Source organism: Eleutherodactylus coqui, chromosome 2 (assembly GCF_035609145.1).
Source record: "Eleutherodactylus coqui strain aEleCoq1 chromosome 2, aEleCoq1.hap1, whole genome shotgun sequence".
Taxonomy (NCBI): Eukaryota; Metazoa; Chordata; class Amphibia; order Anura; family Eleutherodactylidae; genus Eleutherodactylus; species Eleutherodactylus coqui.
In genome coordinates this window covers 58,111,111-58,130,141 of record NC_089838.1, presented here as the reverse complement: position 1 = coordinate 58,130,141, position 19,031 = coordinate 58,111,111, and the positions used below count along the sequence as shown (strand labels likewise).

Here is a 19,031-nt window from a genome sequence, read left to right as displayed (position 1 = left end):
GAAAATGCTAAATTGGTTAAGAATGATGTTGAGAAGGCCGAATTTTTAATTTCCTATTTTGGATCTGGTTTCTCTCAGAAAGTAGATGGAACATCAACTGATATTCCCCATGCTATTGGGGGGGGGATAAAGGAATGCAGACTATCTATAAGCAAAGAGATTGTGAGGGAATACATAGCTAGCTAACTTAAATGAATTTAAGTCTCAAGGTCCAAATAAATTACATTGTAGAATACTAAGGGAAGCAATAAAGGTAATTGCTGAACCACTTGCCATAATTTTTGAAAATTCCTGGAGACCAGGAGAAGTTCCAGAAGATTGGAAAAGGGCAAAAGGGAAGAAGGTGGATCCAGGAAACTACAGGCCGGTGAGCCTGACTTCTATACTGGGAAAGATCTTTGAACAAATTATTAAACAGCATGTATGCAAGAATGGAGTAATTAACCAGAGCCATCATGGGTTTGTAACAAACAAGTCATGCCAGAGAAAAAAAATAACTTGACTTTAGTAAAGCAGTTAACAAAGCATCTCATACCATACTGAAAAACTGACCAAATATGGGATTGACAAGGCAACTGTTAGGTGGATTCACAGCTGGCTGAGTGATCGTACTCAAAGAGTGGTCATAAATGGCTGCACATGCAAGTGGAAGAATGTATCAGGTGGGGTACCACAAGGCTCTGTCCTAGGCCCAGTGTTGTTCAACATTTTTGTAAATGATCTGGAGGAGGGAATTGATGGGAAACTGATCAAATTTGCTGACGACACAAAGCTAGGAGGGATAGCTAACACTAAGAAAGAGAGAGTATTCAAAAAAATCTAGAAAAGCTTGAACAGTGGGCGGCGACTAACAGAATTGTATTTAACAAGGAGAAATGCAAAGTCCTACATCTGGGCAAGAAAAATGAAAAAAAAAAATGGGAGGAATTGGGCTAAGCAGTAGCACATGTAAAAAAGACTTGGGTATTTCTCTAGATCATAGATAGAGATGAGCGAGTATGTTCGGTAAGGCCAGTTACTCGGACAGTAACTGTCTTCTCCTCCGAGCGGGGGGTGGCAGGGGAGAGCAGAGGGGAGCAGGGGGGGGAGAGTGAGAGAGATCTCTCTCTCCCCCCGCCAACCCCCGCCGCCTCCCCAAGCACGCTCGGAGGAGAAAGCAGTTACTCGAGATGAGCGAGGCTTGCTCGAGTAACTGACCTTATCGAGCGTGCTCCCTCATCTCTAATCATAGACTGAACATGAGTCAACAATGTGATGCAGCAGCCAAATAGGCAAACACAATTCTGGGATGTTTTAAGAGCAGCATAGAGTCTAGATCACGTGAGGTAATTATCCTCCTCTACTCTGCCTCAGTCAGACCTCATCTGGAATACTGTATCCAGTTCTGGGCACCCCACTTTAAAAAAGACATAGACAAACTGGAGCAAGTTCAGAGAAGAGTTACCAAGATTGTGAGTGGTCTGCACATCATGTCCTTTGAGGAATTGTTAAAGGATCTGGGAATGTTTAGCTTGCAAAAAAGAAGGCTGAGAGAAGACTACAAAGAAGGCTGAGAGGAGGCTGTCTACACATATCTGAAGGGCTGCCCTATTCTCACTTGCACAAGGAAAGACTAGAAGCAATGGAATGAAACTAAAATGGAGGAGACACAAATTAGGTATTAGAAAAAACTTTCTGACAGTGAGGGTGATCAATGAGTGGAACAGTCATGGAAAGTTCTCCTTCAATGGAAGTGTTCAAACAAAGGCTGGACAAATATCTGTCTGGGATGGTTTAGTGATCCTGCATTGAGCAGGGGGTTGGACCAGATGACCCTGGAGATCGCTTTCAACTCTACGCATTCTATGATTCTATGCACCACCATTGATAATTGGTAATAAATGTCTGGTCGCTATGATCGATGGAGACCCGACTGCTGGGACCTCCACCAATTGTGAGAAAAGGGTCCTCTGTCCCCTTTTCTTCCTTATTGCACCCTCTACAGTGAGGAAGAACTTGAATTGAGCAGTAGTGGAGCAGCACCTATTGAAAAGAAGCTGAATATTTTCTATGGCAATCTCTGACAGTCCTGTAGAGTTGAATTAAGCAGCATCATGCATGCACGGTTGGTATTCCAAGCTCCTCCCCATTGCAAGAGGGAAAAATGCAGGAAAGGGAAATCCAGTCATGAGACCCTCAGAGATCACACATTTATCACCTATCCTTTAAATGTTAGACAGGCGAAAATGAGACCTGGAACCAGCAAATTGGAGAAACGGCAGAGAAGAACAACTGCAGATAATCTATCCACTTCAGTGCATCGACAGAAATTTGCCCTGGAACTGGAGGGTCGCTTTAAGTTATCATAATGTGTTCAATGTCAAGCTAACATTTGCTATATCTGTACCTCTTGAAAACTGGTTGTGCGAATGTGCCATTTTGTTAAAAGATGGACTACCACTTTAAGCCTGCAGAATATGATTAAGTGGCAAAAACATAACTTTGGAATGAATTCAACAATGCTAAAATGCGTTGAGAATGATCAGAAATATAAAAAATAAGATTAATCATCTTTCAGTCTTATGAAATGATTAAATATATATTTTTAAGCATCTGTCTTTGATTCTCTGCCTTGTTTTATCAGACTGGGAGCAGCCATTCATCAACCCTATGGGGACCATAGTAATAAATAAGGAAACAACCCGAGTGCCGTGCCAAGTATCTATTCCAGACCTCAATGTTACTCTGCTTGTGGTATGAACCAGTAGATTCTTCTCTATATCCACTGTATGAATAGTGCAGAATAAACCAAGATAATCTAGCAGAATAAACCTTGCAGCTGGACTAAACTAAGCGTTGAAGTCTGTTATACTCTCAATGCCACTTTTCCTGGAAAATTCATTGTAAGGGGGTTGTCCCGCTCCAAAGTTTCTTTTTCTTGTAAAGGGCTCTTATGCCACTTTCACACATGGCGTAATTGCTACAGGCATTCCGCAATGGAACACCCACAGCAATTACACTGGAAATCCACAGAAGCCAAATCCGAACCTAAATGGTGCAGATTTGGCCAAGTTTTTTATTGCGGATCTGCTGTGGGATTTAACCCTTCTAAGCTTTATCGGAAAAAAAAAATCAAGCACCTAGGAGTTGTCATCTTGCTGCAGAACCCGGCATGCGGTTCCATCTCAGGCAGATATGTAAATGATTAGAGTTGTGGTGATTAGATGAGCAGTCTTGTCACCTGAGACCCTAATAATAATAATAATCTTTATACAGCGCCAAACATATTCCGCAGCGCTTACAAAAACAGGGAGATACAGAAAGACAAAAGTACAGAAATACAAAAACCACGGTTACATAGTAATCAGTTGATAGAAACAGTAGGGGTGAGGGTCCTGCTCCAACGAGCTTACTACAAATAGTGGGTGGGGGATACAGAAGGTAAAGGGACTGGAGATGTGCATGGTATGGCGAGGTAGAGAGTGAGGGATGCTATACACATAAACAGTGGTCAGACATTAAGCTGTGTGGTGGCTGAATCCGTGTGACTGCAGGGGGCGATTGATGGCGGCTAGCAGGGAATTCCAGTCACTTGGACAGGGAGCACGTTATCAGGCGAAGATACAGAGGGGTTAGGTTTAGGGGATATGATATGCCTCCCTAAAAAGGTGCGTTTTAGAGCACGCCTGAAGTTTTGTGTGTCAGGGATTGTGTGGATAGTTTTGGGTAGTGCATTCCAGAGGACTGGTGCTGCTCTGGAGAAGTTTTGGAGGTGGGAATGAGAGGTTCAAATTTAAGTGGCACTCAGTCTGATTTCATTAGCAGAGCAGAGGGCCAGGGCTGGGTGGCAGATTGAGATGAGGAAGACGATGTAGGGTGGCGCAGTGCTATGGAGAGCTTTATGGATGAAGGTAGGGAGTTTAAATTGAATTCTGTATTTGATGGGCAGCCAGTGCAGTGACTGGCACAGAGCAGAGGTGTCAGAGTAGCGACTGGACAGGGAGATGAGCAATAATCAAGGCAAGAGTAGATGAGGGCAACAGTAGGCGTTTTTAGCGTGTGCACGGTGAGGAGAGGGCGGATTTTTGCGATGTTCTTGAGGTGCAGCTGACATGTTCGGGCCACAGATTGGATGTGGGGGGTAAAGGAGAGATCAGAGTCAAATATATCCTCAAGGCAGCGGGCGTGCTGTCTGGGAGTTATGGTGGTGCCACACACTGAGATGGAGATGTCAGGATGAGGTCGGTTAGTAGAGGGTGGACGCACCAGTAGGTCAGTTTTTAAGAGGTTCAGTTTTAGGTAGAGAGAGGACATAGTATTAGAGATAATGGACAGACAGTCAGTGATTTTTTTTTGGTCGAAAGGTGCAGAGATGTCACGGGAAGAGGTGTATAACTGGTGTGTCGTCATCATAGAGGTGGTATTCCTGATGGTTTGTCCAATAGGGGCTGTGTAGATGGAGAAAAGGAGGGGGCCAAGGACCGAGCTCTGGTGGACCCCAATAGCAAGGGTAAGAGGAGGGGAGGTAGAGTCAGCAAAGGAGACACTGAATGGTGGTCAGATAGGTGGGAGGAGAAGCATACTGAGGAGGAGTTTGTGGTCAACAGTGTCAACTCCTGTGAAGAGATCAAGGAGGATCAATAGAGAGTAGTCGCCCCTTGATTTGGCTGTCAGGAAGTTGTTTGACACTTTTTGTAAGGGCGGTTTCTGTCCAGTGTTGGGGGCGGAAGCCGGACTGTAGGGGGTCGAGAAGAGAGTTGTCTGATAGATAGCTTAAGAGGCAGGAGTAAACCAGGCATTCTAGTTGTTTGGAGATGAAGGGGAGGTTGAAGATGGGTCGGTAGTTGGCAGCATCAGTTGAGTCCAGAGTCTGTTTGTTTAGCAGTGGGGATATGATGGTATGTTTGAAAGAGGATGGAAAAATGTCAGAGGTCAGAGAGAGGTTGAATATAGTGGTGAGATAGGAGATAACCACTGGGAAGAGGGACCGGAGGAGGTGTGATGGAAGAGGGTCGCTAGCGCAGGTGGTGGGGCGAGCAGAGGAATGTACGGTAGGTAGGAGGGTCTGGGGAGATACTAGGAAGCTTGACCGAGAAAGAAAGGAGGTTATGGTCAGAGAGCGGGAGAGGGGAGTTAGAGAAGTGGGGGGAGTTAGAGAACCCTAAAAGTGGTTCCACCTTTGACCTATAAAAGGCTCATGGAGGCTCCTTGTGTGTAGTGACATCTTCTAATTGTGTAGAGCTTGTTGACCACTAGACGCCTCTATGGCGCAAATGAAGTGATTTTGCACAGTTAACAGAGTTGTAGAGGGGGCACGAAAGCATAGAAACATAGAAAGTTTCGTTCATTTCTGACAACTCATTCTAGGTGCTTGATTTTTTTGGCAATGAGTGTACTCCAAGGATTGAAATCCACAGCACAAATGGAAATGTTGTAGATTTAGCATCTGCTGTATTTTTTTTTAAACACCACAGATTCATTGCGGATATTTTCCGCAGCATGTGAAGGAAATTTAAGAAATCTCCACATGCCTTGTACTGTAAATACTGAAGAATTTACACTACATTTCCGGCAGCAGATATTCCGTAGTATTTCTGCCATTTGTGAAGATGGCTCAACTGTGGCAAATATTCAGAGTGACATCCCCAGGTACCTTGCATTATGTTTACTTCATCCTCCTTATTGTTCCTGATATCACAGCTACAGGCCCAGATTATGTCTTACATTTCCAGCTGTAGCACTTCAGCTTTCAGAACAGGTAATTTCCCAGGTATACTAGTGCTAGCTTCCGCCACACAGTCGGCTCTTTCACATGACCATTTCTAGAATCTCAGAATATACACAACATTGAATAAGCAAGTACATTACAAAAATAACCGCAGTGATCAGATTTAATGGACAGAAGTAGTCTAAACTGGGGTAACTCCTTTAAGTTGCTATATTTTCTCAATTAGTTGAACATTTAGAATTGACGTTCTAGATCAGAGGTAGGTGACCTTCCCAGGGTGGAGAGAATTGTTTTATTTTGGTACTGAATTCACAGCCACACTGCTCCATAATGTCCTCCAGGATGCTATGGGTGTGGTGTGCTACAGAGAGATAGTATTGGGATGACTGTTGGATACTAAAGCACTCGACAGTCATTGGGCCGAGTTTCTCGGATAGAGATCGTGCTCACCAATGTGAATGTAGCCTAATACCCGAAGTACCAAAAATCCCTGGGTTAGAAAATACACCATTGAACTGCATACATGCTATGAAAGAACACAACACTAAATGCAGATTAGAGATGAGCGAACGTACTCGTTACGAGTACTTACGCACCCGAGTACCGCCATTTTCGAGTACTTCAGTACTCGCGCGCAAATATTCGGGGGGCGGGGAGAGGCGTGGCGGTGCGGGGGGTAGCAGCGGGGAACAGGGGGGAGCCCTCTCTCTCTCCCTTTCCCCCCCACTCCCCACTGCTACCCCCCGTGCCGCCACGGCGGCCCCCGAATTTTTTCGCCCGAGTACGGAAGTACTCGGAATTCGCGGTATTCGGGCGAAAAAGGGGCGTGGCCGAGCACGTTCGCTCATCTCTAATGCAGATACATATCATAACACATTAATGGACATATTTACATAGTATCACAATGATGTGGACTGTTAATTAAGTAATTGCACCCCAAATGTTTGCAGATTGCTTCCATTTGAACATCATGATTCTGTTGCTGTATAACATTCCAATGCTTCTTCCTTTAGCATAGCTCAGTCATTATTCCGGATGGGAAGAGTATCAGATGGGACAATAAAGAAGGGATGATCCTCCCTGCAGACCAAATAAAAGATTCCCTCTTAGTTCAGTGTGTGACCATCATAGACGGAAAGACGTTTTTGTCAAATTATTTCTTTGTCCACTTTACAGGTAAGAAATTGGATTATGTCCAGTATGCATATTTGCTTATTTATTGCTGTCTGTCACGTTGAGCTCCTGGGACCTGTAGTTCTATGGCTTTCCCTGGAGCACACTGCTGCAGGTGGGGTTGGTTTGACTGGCTGATGGTGTGGAGTTCTTCAGCCTGCCAATCATCAGTCTGTGCACATAAATACCAGCCCCTTTCACTAGAGTGTCGGTCATTTATACATTATCCCTTTCCCACTCTGTACTTGGTGTTATGCATGCTGCTAGTTTGAGTTGCTTTTCCCCACCTTCCCTGAAGATGATTTGGACACCTGACTCCCCTGTCTACATGTTATGTGGGCCCCTTTTACTTTCCCTTTTATCAGGCACGCCCTCCAGACATCTGATGTCCTGTATGTTGTCAGGAGGGTGATATCTGACATGATGTTCCTTTTACATCAGTTTGGTGTCTGACACTTTCTTTCCTTTTCTTGGTGTGTGGATACTTGAACTAGCTCCTGTTTTATTTATGCTTTCCTGCGGTTCTGTATGGAATATCCTTCTGTCTGTGAGGTGAGCAGACTTCATGTGTGAACAATGACCTGTTCTGTGTGGTGTTGCAGTCACTTGGTGTGAACAGGGTTGTCTTCCGTGTATGATATTAGGTGTTGACTACACTAGGTGTGAACTGTCCTTCTACAGTGTGCATGTTGTATTTCCCTTGTCTTGTGTTCCTGCCTGTTACCATCTAGGGCGAGCCAGGCCCCTAGGTTCCAGCATTGGGCCCTCCCTGTTGGGACGATTACCTCACTTGTAGGCATGGTTCCCTTTTTGTGGTTTTAGCTGTCTTGCTAGAGTAGGAACTCACAAGACAAAAAGGACCCTTGATGTGGGCTTTAAAAACCAAAAGTCCAAAAAAGGGCCCCAAAAAATCCCTTCCACGTTCCAAGGGTCAGGGAGAAAAAGCTTACCACTGTGGCTATTTATTATATTGCTCCACATTTATTAGCTATGTAAAGCAAGAGGTAAAAAAATCAGATGCAACGCTTTTTAGCACTATCAAGCGACTTTTTGAAGCTTTATAGGTACAATTAAAGAGCACATATTTATATATAAAATACATATTATAATAGGACCTACTCTGGAAGTGAACTCTTCCCATGCAGGGGATGCCAGGCTGCTGCCACAGTGCCATCTTCTGGGTTTTGGGTGGGTGGAGTTTACGTGAGGCACACAGCTTGTATTTGGAATGCATCTTGCTTTTCACTTGGTTTACATTTAGAAACAGCGCGAACGTGCTCTTCATACTCACGTGATAACATCACTGCAATATTGTAACATAGTATGTTAGGCTGAATTAAGACAATGTCCATCTAGTCTAGCCTATTTCAACCCCCCCCCCCCCTTGTTGATCCAACGCCGCGGTGTCCTCTGTACTTGCAATAGAGAAAAACTTTATTGTTGACAAACATTTTCATTGCCGAGAATTCAATCTAGTTCTATATAAAGCTTTGTTCTAAAACGGGTATAAAGGGAATTGGATTTTTCAATCAATATACACTTATTGATCATTTACAGCGATCATATAAAATATATAATATAAGAACTTCAACTGGATGTGAAGACAATGGATTCTTCAGACCTAAGTTACCATTAATCTAAAATGTATTGTATAAGTTATATAAATTAATGGCTCAGCATAAAAGTTTATAAAATATATAAATTCATTAATTAATATGTTGTTAAAAAACATTATTAAGGATTATTCAATGCAACTTGTACAGTTATTATTTAAAAAGTGTTTAAGTACAGAATTAATGAATAATCAATGATCAGTAATGAATAAATGGTGAATAAATAATTATGTAAATATATACTACGGTATAAAACAAGTAAATACATTAAATTGGAGCAAGCAGGAGCATAATCATATTTTTTCTAGGATTTCATTTAACCCATTGGGGGTAAGGGTATATTCAGCTTAAATATCCAGAACATCTCTTTAGTTTACAGGTCAGAAAAAGATTGTGAACTAATATACTCTAATGGTGTTACATGTAGTCCAGAGGTATCACAGTTGTGCTCAGTCAGGAAATGGCGAAACACACTGTGTTTTGTAAATCTGTTTTTTATATTAAAACGATGTTTCGATATATATGTATTCTCAGAGGCTTCTTTGTTCTGCCTATATAGCGCAAACCTCATGGCATTCCAGCAAGTATATAATGTAGTCCGTACCACAGTTCATAATTAGTTTTAGTTTATTAGATTTTTGTTCATTATTTATTAGAATTTCCTTTCTTCTATGTGTAATATGTGGGCTTGTGAGTTTACGTATTCTGGCTAAAATATAAACCAGTGCCTATTTCTTACTTATTAGCAATTGCATCTGCCTATGTGTCATTGTAGTATTAGAAAGTATTTTGGCGTCTGTTTTCTTTGTGGTTGTTTGTATGCATGTTTGGTTTATGTTGTTGGTGTCCGTTAGTGTATGCATGTCCCTACTCCCTTTTTTCCTGCCTTTGTGGGTTGCGTTCGTGTAGGTCGTTGTTTCTACTGTCTCTATCTACCTTACCATACAGCTTCTCTTCATTTCAGGATACAATTTGTATGATATGAACCTTACTCCCAAAGACATGGTTGAGCTGCTTGTAGGAGATCAACTAGTTTTAAACTGCACTGTAATTGTGGAGTTTAATACGGCAGTCAACTTCCAGTGGGATTACCCTGGCAAAAAGGTAATGAATCTTTATTTTCCACATATATTAACATAGAATCTGTTACTATGACCACTAACACAACTAATATAGCAACAATGTCAGGTTTTTCCAGTGGCATCCAACTTGCAACCCCAGGATAACCTATACTGAATGGCCTCCTCTGGCCTTCAGACTCACATAAATTCATTGTGGCGTCCATCAACAACTATCGTTAGAACAGGATATGTGCCAAGAAAATCTTCCCCACATCATTATTTCACCTCCCTCAGCCTGACAGGAAGGGGTCATTGATTCATGCTGCTTGCATCAAATTCTGACCTTCCATGAGCACGGGGCAACAGAAATCTGGATTAATCTGACCAGGAGTTGTTTTTCCAACACTCAGTGATCCAATTCTTTTGCCCACTGGAGTCTCTCCTTTCTGCTTCTCTGGTGCTGGAACTGGTTGTCTGCTGTCATAGCCATTCATTCAACAACAAGTTGTGTGTTCGGACATGTTAGTTGGAGCTCCTGTTTTAATTTGCTTGAATGTGCAGTGCCTGTTCATAAGAATGAACCTCCTCTAACCCCTTTCATTGATGAGCTATTTACAGGACCCCCTTTTACTCGATGTATTTCTCATTCTAATCATTCTTGGTATACTTTCCCCACCATGCACAAATAAACCTCAAAGGGTTGGCAGTGAAGTCCTGGCCACGGCTAGTCTAGCACCAATGACTGGGCCTCGTTGGAAGTCACGCAGATCACTGGATTTTCCCATCTAATTTGGATGCACAGTGAAATTGATCCACTGAAAACTTTGGGGGCTAATTTCCATGCAGGGAAGCTTCAATCATGGCCAATAAAGTGGCCATTCAGTGTATGTGTCTCTTGTTCTGTACAAGTAGATAAAATGGAGTTCTCATATAATGAAAATATATTACAAATTCTTCAACACAGAATTTTCATCCTATTTGGATTGGGAGAAATTTTGGACATTAACGTTAAAAGTCTTGACTTTAAGTTTTATTACTTATTACTCCAATCCATAAAATAAAAATCTAATCAAATAATAAGGATGCAATTCTGTAGATAGTCATGATTATAAAAAGCCTACTATACAGCTTCTATGCATACATATGGGTAGTGTCATCCGATAGACTTGTTACTTCACTTCCTCGGCACCAACTAGAGACAATAGTAAAGGAGGCCAATAGAAGGCAGTAAAGGCCCTTCTACACAGGCCAATGATCAGGCATGAATATTCATTTCTACAATCATCAGCCCGTGTGAAAATGCACATGCATGTTTGTCAACTCATTGTGTCTTTTGCTGGAGCATAAAAATGCTCACCCATCGCAACATCTCCCCGTGCAAACAAGGATATGTGCTGCCCATGAATGTGAAGCAGGTGTTATGTATGGAGCGGCCCTGACAGACGGTGGTGGCACATTTCATAAAAAATTTTCAAAACAAAGTGGCATTTTGCATCACTTCATGGGAGGGAATGAATACGTTTTAATGTTACATATAATTAATTGGAATTTCACACTTCTATGTCTCAATAGAATGGTCTCTGTGCCTGCGGGATCAAGGCACCATAGGTGCAGGATATATTTCCTCTACTTTCCTTGATGCCTCTTGCGCATTACACATAAGGGGATTACTGCGGCTGGATAAGGCACTTCGTACCTGAACCATCATCACTAACCACTGTCCTCATTGTACTTCATTGTACTTTGTATTACCGAAGGTCCGCACCACGTCACCTTCACGGCGTAATGCACTGTAGGTGCTGGAGCACATCACTAAATTTAGGAACACCATGTCACGGCGGGTACGCACACGCCGTAGGTGAGAATATCATCTCGAGTAACTTTAATCTCACGTGAATCTAACATTATCTTATATAAGAGCACAGCGCTGTCATCCCCAAAGTGCCCTGTCCCCCATCACAGCGTTTTACACTTCACATCATATCAACGAACGTCCTAGATCATATGAATATCCCATAACACCCATTAGATTACTAAACACAAAACATCCGGCTTTGTCATTCCAATTCTTGCATTCCCCCGTACGAGTCCCTTGGAAGATACTTCCTTAGTGCGGGTTCGTCCGACATAGTCACTGGCCCTAGTGTGCGCTCACTAAAGTTGTTTCTTGCAACTTTCCTTGATTACAAGTCCCACAGTGCCGTCATCTTCTTTACGGGCCCTGTCCCCTGTGGGAAGGCAGACATGGTCTGTAGTCTTTTGGCCCCTGGATCGTCAGGCCCTCCTGCTGACATCTCTGCTGGGTCCCTGGTAACAGCAATAGGCACTTATTTACAATGGCTCAAGGATTGCTTTGTGGAAAAGGACCTTAAAGGGGTTTTGCCAGGATGCACAAATGTTACCATTCTTGGCATCCTAGCAATAAGTTTATTTTGCCGGGGTAGCTTGGCCTTTTTTACCTTGCAGCACAAGTATAGTATCACATGAATGGCCATCCTGTAATAACAGGACAGTAGAAGCTCAACCAGGACAGGAGCTGCTCTTACTGTGCGAATCTCCGTCCTGGGTTATAGAGGGAAGTCTGGAGTGGGTGACTGTGCTTTATGGCATTCATATGCCCTAATAATACACATGGAATACCATCTTGGCACAATCCCTTCAGCACATGACTGCAGGATCATACTACACATCGCATTTGTCTGATACTATGAAGACACAAATCTGCAAAACACAAAATGAAGCAAGCTTTTGTAATCACTATTGGGATGTTTTTAATTGACTATTTGCACATTTTTTGTTAACAGAATAACCGCTTTGTGACAGAGCACTCTGATCGTCTAGCCCTGCAAGGCCACACAGAAATGTTCAGTACCCTTACTATGCCCGCTGTAAACTGGTCGGACATGGGAAAGTACGAATGTCATGCTGTGAGTGAGAAGTGGCAACACCAAGAAAGCATCGAGGTCATTGTGCACGGTACAGAATGGATGGGATTCAGTGCGGGTTACCTTGTGATATTATAGCTGAGCTATCAGATGGGGATGAGACAGTAAATGTATAAGAGGTAGGGCTATACAAAGCGCATATTACTCCAAGGCCTAAAGATTGGCACATGCTGCTGCTTCGTCCGAGGAGCAGGCGTTCAGCCTAGGGGACAGCGGGGTAGAGTTTGGGCCTTGTCACTGAGCTCTGCCATCTCCCACCCTGAGGGTAGCACAGGACCTGTCCAAGTAACTGAGGGGAGGTCTTGCACAAAGGTGTAACCCGATACGTGGTTTACCTTAACAGTCTGTTGTCATGGGTGACGCCACCGTTCCTTCCTCTGCAGTGGATCCGGATGATAAAATAAATGGTCCACGCTCACAGGGGACTTTTTAAAATAGCAAAGCCAGGAACAGTTAGCAGTGCTCCTTTACTTGTAGAAAAACTAACTACAGTCCAATCACAAGTAGAAACTCACGCCAGCAGGAAAACAGTGCATAAATCACAAAGTGGTGTGACAGGGAGGAAATCACAGGTTAACAGAAGAATCCACAGTCCTAGTTATCTGCAGGATTCTGTTCCTGGTACCAACTCCATTAACTCTCACCAGCTCTTTGCATGTACATCCTGATAGGGAAAGGGCTGGCATGAAATGGCATACATTTACACTATATAGATGGCATCAGATCAGAAACTGAACCAGTGCCATCCACAACGGCCAGTATTGGAGATATCATCAGCCCTCCTCCATCCAGTCGTAGTGAGCTCATGGCTGGTATCTTTAAAGAAAATAGAAATGTTATCCTAGTGATCATAGGATCAAATCCCCTACAGAGACATATAAAAAAAATAAAGAATGTTAAAGAAAAAAAAAAGTCCAAGTAAAATAAATATAAAAATAAACCCTTTTGTGCACTTTTTCCTTATTTTCAGGGCTCAGTCACATGGGCGTTTTAACGTGCAAATCTTTTGTGCGCAGAATGCAAATGCACAAAAATTTGCATGACCGAAGCGGGCGGCATGCAGAAAAATCCGCACTTGGCTGCGTTTTTTTGCACAAAAAGTGCGCTGCCCACTATCCCTTGCTGCGGCTGTGACAGCTGCAACGTGGGATTCCTTGGATGTGAAACACCTGGATGCTGTCACATCCAGGGGTTTCACCTTTGCACAATGGGGCCGGCGGCAGCAGCGGCGACCCCATTGACATACAGAGAACATCAGGCTCCTCTGCCACAGCTGTGACAGCTGTGGCAGAGGATTTCTTCATCTCCATGGGGAGTCCCATTGTCACTGGACACTGTGACAGCAGAGGAGCGCAATGTTCTCCCATTGAATTCAATGGAAGCGGCGCTACAGCCGGCTCAATTGAAAGCAATGGGCTGCCGGCAAGCCCTGCAATGATTTTGAGGGAAGGGCTTTAAATATAAGCCCTTCCCTAAAATGTGTAAAAAATGAAAAAATATATATATACTCACCTCTCTGCAGCTGCCGGGTCTTCTCCTGCACTGCTCTGAAGTGTTTTCAGCAGTCGGGGATTTAAAATCCCAGCCTGCAGAAAGGGCTGCCTCTGATTGGCTGAGCACTACGACCAATCAGAGGCACAGAGTTGCCTGTGATTGGTCCCTTCACTCAGTCAATCAGAGTCAGCACTCACCCATTCATTGAATTCAATCAATGGCTGAATTCAATGAATGGGAGAGTGCTGCTTCTGATTGGCTGAGTGCAGGGACCAATCACAGGCAACTCTCAGCTGTCATTCAATAGCTGAGAGCTGCCTCTGATTGGTCACAGTGCTCAGCTAATCAGAGCCAGCCCTTTCAGCAGGAGGGGATTTAAAATTCCTGCCTGCTGAAAGCACTTCAGAGCAATGCAGGAGAAGACCCAGCAGCTGCGGAGAGGTGAGTGTATATATATATATTTTTTATTTATTTATTTTTTTATTTTTTTTTTCTTTTACACATTTTAGGGATGATTTTTCAGGGAAGGGCTTATATTTAAAGCCCTTCCCTGAAATGCCCATTACTTTAAATCGAGCAGGCTGTAATTCAATGAGAGAACATCGCGCTCCTGTGCCACAGCTGTGCCAGAGGATCACGATCTTCACTATATGTTCTCAATGGGGTCAGTGCTGCTGCTGCCGGCCCCATTGACCACAGGGTGAAACCCCTGGATGTGACAGCATCCAGGGGTTTCACATCCAAAAATGATGGATGCCGCTGTTACCCGCGTCTTAAAACCCGCTGCCCTATATTTACCTGCGCACAAAAATATGCAGCAGTAAATATAGGGCATCTGACTGCTGCCATCGAAAAGCGTTGGTTCTATATAGATGCGGACTGCAAACGCAGGTAACATATACACACATAAAAACACCCGTGTGACTGAGTCCCTATAAAGAAATAGGTATTTGGTATCACTGCATCAGTAACAAACTATGCAATAAATTGAATGTATTTTTATCCTGTGTAGCGAGCACTAAGAAAAACAAAGGCAAAATTATGTTTTTGTTCACTTAACTTCCCAAAGATGTAGTAAAAGTGATCAAAAAAGTAGTATATAACCCAAAATGATACCAATAAAAAACTGCAAAAAAACAAGTCCTCATACAGTTCCATCTATGGAAAGATAGAAAAGCTTTGGATCTTGGGATGCAAAGATAAAAAAAATTTAAATTGTTTTACAAAAAAGATTTTTTTGGGCCTCGGTCAGACAAGTGTTATTAACACGCTGCTAAGCAATGTGTAAACAACGCTGCTGACTTGCTGAAAAAGATTGCATGAATGGGCTGCCTCTAGCTCCGTGAAGAACCCTGGTCACACATCCGTGGAGCGGGCTGCGTGCTTCCACAGCTCCCATAGGAGCCTATGGAAAGCAAGCTGCATCACGGAGCTGACATGTGAGTTGGCACTCGATGTCCTAACTTTGTTAGAAGCAAAGATTCTGCGCTTCTACAAAGCGTCCATGTGAGCGCTGACTGAGGCTTTATTGTTGAAACTGAAAAAGCCTAAAAGAAAATATATATCATTTTACTGACCAGAAAAAAGATATCATGTAATTTATACCACATAGTGAAAAAATAAAACAATGGCAGAACTAATGTTTTTCCACCATGCCCCAGAAAACACAATAAAAGTCACAGAATCTATATATATATATATATAAAGACAAGAGCCCTCACTGACTCACTGACTGACTGACTGACTCACTCACTGACTCGCCAAAAGTTCTCCAACTTCCCAATGTCGTGGAAACATGAATTTTGGCGCGAGCATAGATTATCTCCAAAATAGGAAAAGTAATTGGGTCCCAACTCGATTATTCAATTCTATGGGCAAAAGAATTAGCGTCAAAATTTAACGTACATAATCTAAATCTCTCACTTCCCAATGTCATAGAAACTTCAAATTTGGCACGAGCATTGAATATGTCATAAATAGGAAAAGTTAATGGGTCCCAACTTGATTAATCAATTCTATGCCCAAAAGAATTAGCGTCCAAATTTTAGGTACGGAATCTAATTCTCTCACTTCCCGGTGTCATAGGAACTCGAAATTTGGCAGGAGCATTGATTATGTCATAAATAGGAAAAGCGAATGGGTCCCAACTCGATTATTCAATTCTAAGTGCAAAAGAATTAGCGTCCAAATTTTACGTACGGAATCTAATTTTCTCACTTTCCGATGTCATAGAAACGTGAAATTTGGCACGAGCATTGATTATGTCATAAATAGGAAAAGTTCATAGGTCCCAACTCAATTATTCAATTCTAAGTGCAAAAGAATTGGAGTCAAAATTTTACGTGCGGAATGTAATTTTTTTCACTTTCCGGTGTCATAGAAACGGGAAATTTGGCACGAGCATTGATTATGTCATAAATAGGAAACGCTAATGGGTCCCAACTCGATTATTCAATTCTATGCGCAAAAGAATTAGCATCCAAATTTTACGTACGGAATCTAATTCTCTCACTTTCCGGTGTCATAGAAACTCGAAATTTTGCAGAAGCATTGATTATGTCATAAATAGGAAACGTTCATAGGTCCCAACTCCATTATTCAATTCTAGTGCAAAAGAATTGGCGTCGAAATTTTACGTGCGGAATGTAATTTTTTCACTTTCCGGTGTAATAGAAACGGGAAATTTGGCACGAGCATTGATTATGTCATAAGTAGGAAACGCTAATGGGTCCCAACTCGATTATTCAATTCTATGCACAAAAGAATTAGCGTCCAAAGTTTACGTGCAGAATGTAATTTTCTCACTTTCTGGTGTCATAGAAACGGGAAATTTGGCACGAGCATTGATTATGTCATAAATAAGAAAAGCCAATGGGTCCCAACTCGATTATTCAATTCTATGCGCAAAAGAATTAGCGTCCAAATTTTACGTACGGAATCTAATTTTCTCACTTTACGGTGTCATAGAAACGGGAAATTCGGCACGAGCATTGATTATGTCATAAATAGGAAAAGTTCATAGGTCCCAACTCAATTACTCAATTCTAGCGCAAAAGAATTGGCGTCGAAATTTTACGTGCGGAATGTAATTTTTTCACTTTCCGGTGTCATAGAAACGGGAAATTTGGCACGAGCATTGATTATGTCATAAATAGGAAAAGCTAATGGGTCCCAACTCCATTATTCAATTTTATGCGCAAAAGAATTAGCGTCCAAATTTTACGTACGGAACGTTATTTTCTCACTTTCCAATGTCATAGAAACGTGAAATTTGGCACAAGCATTGATTATGTCATAAATAAGAAAAGCCAATGGGTCCCAACTCGATTATTCAATTCTATGCGCAAAAGAATTAGCGTCCAAATTTTACGTACGGAATGTAATTTTCTCACTTTCCGGTGTCATAGAGACAGGGAATTTGGCACGAGCATTGATTATGTCATAAATACGAAAAGCTAATGGGTCCCAACTCAATTGTTCAATTCTATGCGCAAAAGAATTAGCGTCCAAATTGTACGTACGGAATGTAATTTTCTCACTTCCCAATGTCATAAAAACCTGAAATTTGGCACGAGCATTGATTATGTCATAAATAGGAAAAGTTAATGGGTCCCAACTCAATTATTCAATTCTATGCGCAAACAAATTAGCGTCCAAATTTTACATAAATAATCTAAATCTCTCACTTCCCAAAGTCATAGAAACATGAAATTTGCCATAAGCATTGAATATGTCATAAATAGGAAAAGTTAATGTGTCCCAACTCGACTATTTAATTCTAGCGCAAAGAATTAGCGTCGAAATTTAACGTACATAATCTAAATCTCTCACTTTCCAATGTCATAGAAACTTAAAATTTGGCATGGGCATTGAATATGTCATAAATAGGAAAAGCTAATGGGTCCCAAATCGATTATTCAATTCTATGCGCAAAAGAATTAGCGTCCAAATTTTACGTGCGGAATGTAATTTTATCACTTTCCGGTGTCATAGAAACAGGAAATTTGGCACGAGCATTGATTATGTCATAAATAGGAAAAGCTAATGGGTCCCAACTCCATTATTCAATTTTATGCGCAAAAGAATTAGCGTCCAAATTTTACGTACGGAACGTTATTTTCTCACTTTCCAATGTCATAGAAACGTGAAATTTGGCACAAGCATTGATTATGTCATAAATAGGAAAAGCCAATGGGTCCCAACTCAATTATTCAATTCTATGCGCAAAAGAATTAACATCCAAATTTTATGTGCGGAATCTAATTTTCTCACTTTCCGGTGTCATAGAAACGTGAAATTTGGCATGAGCATTGATTATGTCATAAATAGGAAAAGTTCATAGGTCCCAACTCGATTATTCAATTCTAGCGCAAAAGAATTGGCGTCGAAATTTTACGAGCAGAATGTAATTTTTTTCACTTTCCAATGTCATAGAAACGGGAAATTTGGCACAAGCATTGATTATGTCATATATAGGAAATGCTAATGGGTCCCAACTCGATTATTCAATTCTATGCACAAAAGAATTAGCGTCCAAATTTTACGTACGGAATGTAATTTTCTCACTTTCCGGTGTCATAGAAACAGGAAATTTGGCACGAGCATTGATTATGTCATAAATAAGAAAAGCTAATGGGTCCCAACTCGATTATTCAATTCTATGCACAAAAGAATTAGCGTCCAAATTGTACGTACTGAATGTAATTTTCTCACTTTCCGGTGTCATAGAAACGTGAAATTTGGCAGGAGCATTGATTATGTCATAAATAGGAAAAGCTAATGGGTCCCAACTTGATTGTTCAATTCTATGCGCAAAAGAATTAGCGTTCAAATTTTACGTACGGAATGTAATTTTCTCACTTCCCAATGTCATAGAATCCTGAAATTTGGCACGAGCATTGATTATGTCATAAAAGGGAAAAGTTAATGGGTCCCAACTCAATTACTCAATTCTATGCGCAAACGAATTAGCGTCCAAATTTTACATAAATAATCTAAATCTCTCACTTCCCAAAGTCATAGAAACATGAAATTTGCC

General features: G+C 41.8%; 1 protein-coding gene across 1 annotated transcript in view; it reads left to right on the top strand.

Annotated features, from left to right (window-relative positions):
* Positions 1-19,031, top strand: part of FLT4 (fms related receptor tyrosine kinase 4) — a 354,573-nt gene that overhangs the window by 209,852 nt on the left and 125,690 nt on the right. Inside the window, exons 4-7 of the mRNA XM_066591022.1 lie at positions 2,624-2,733; positions 6,721-6,883; positions 9,458-9,597; positions 12,359-12,530. Of these exons, the coding sequence (XP_066447119.1) occupies positions 2,624-2,733; positions 6,721-6,883; positions 9,458-9,597; positions 12,359-12,530 (585 nt within the window). The remainder of the gene's footprint in view (positions 1-2,623; positions 2,734-6,720; positions 6,884-9,457; positions 9,598-12,358; positions 12,531-19,031) is intronic.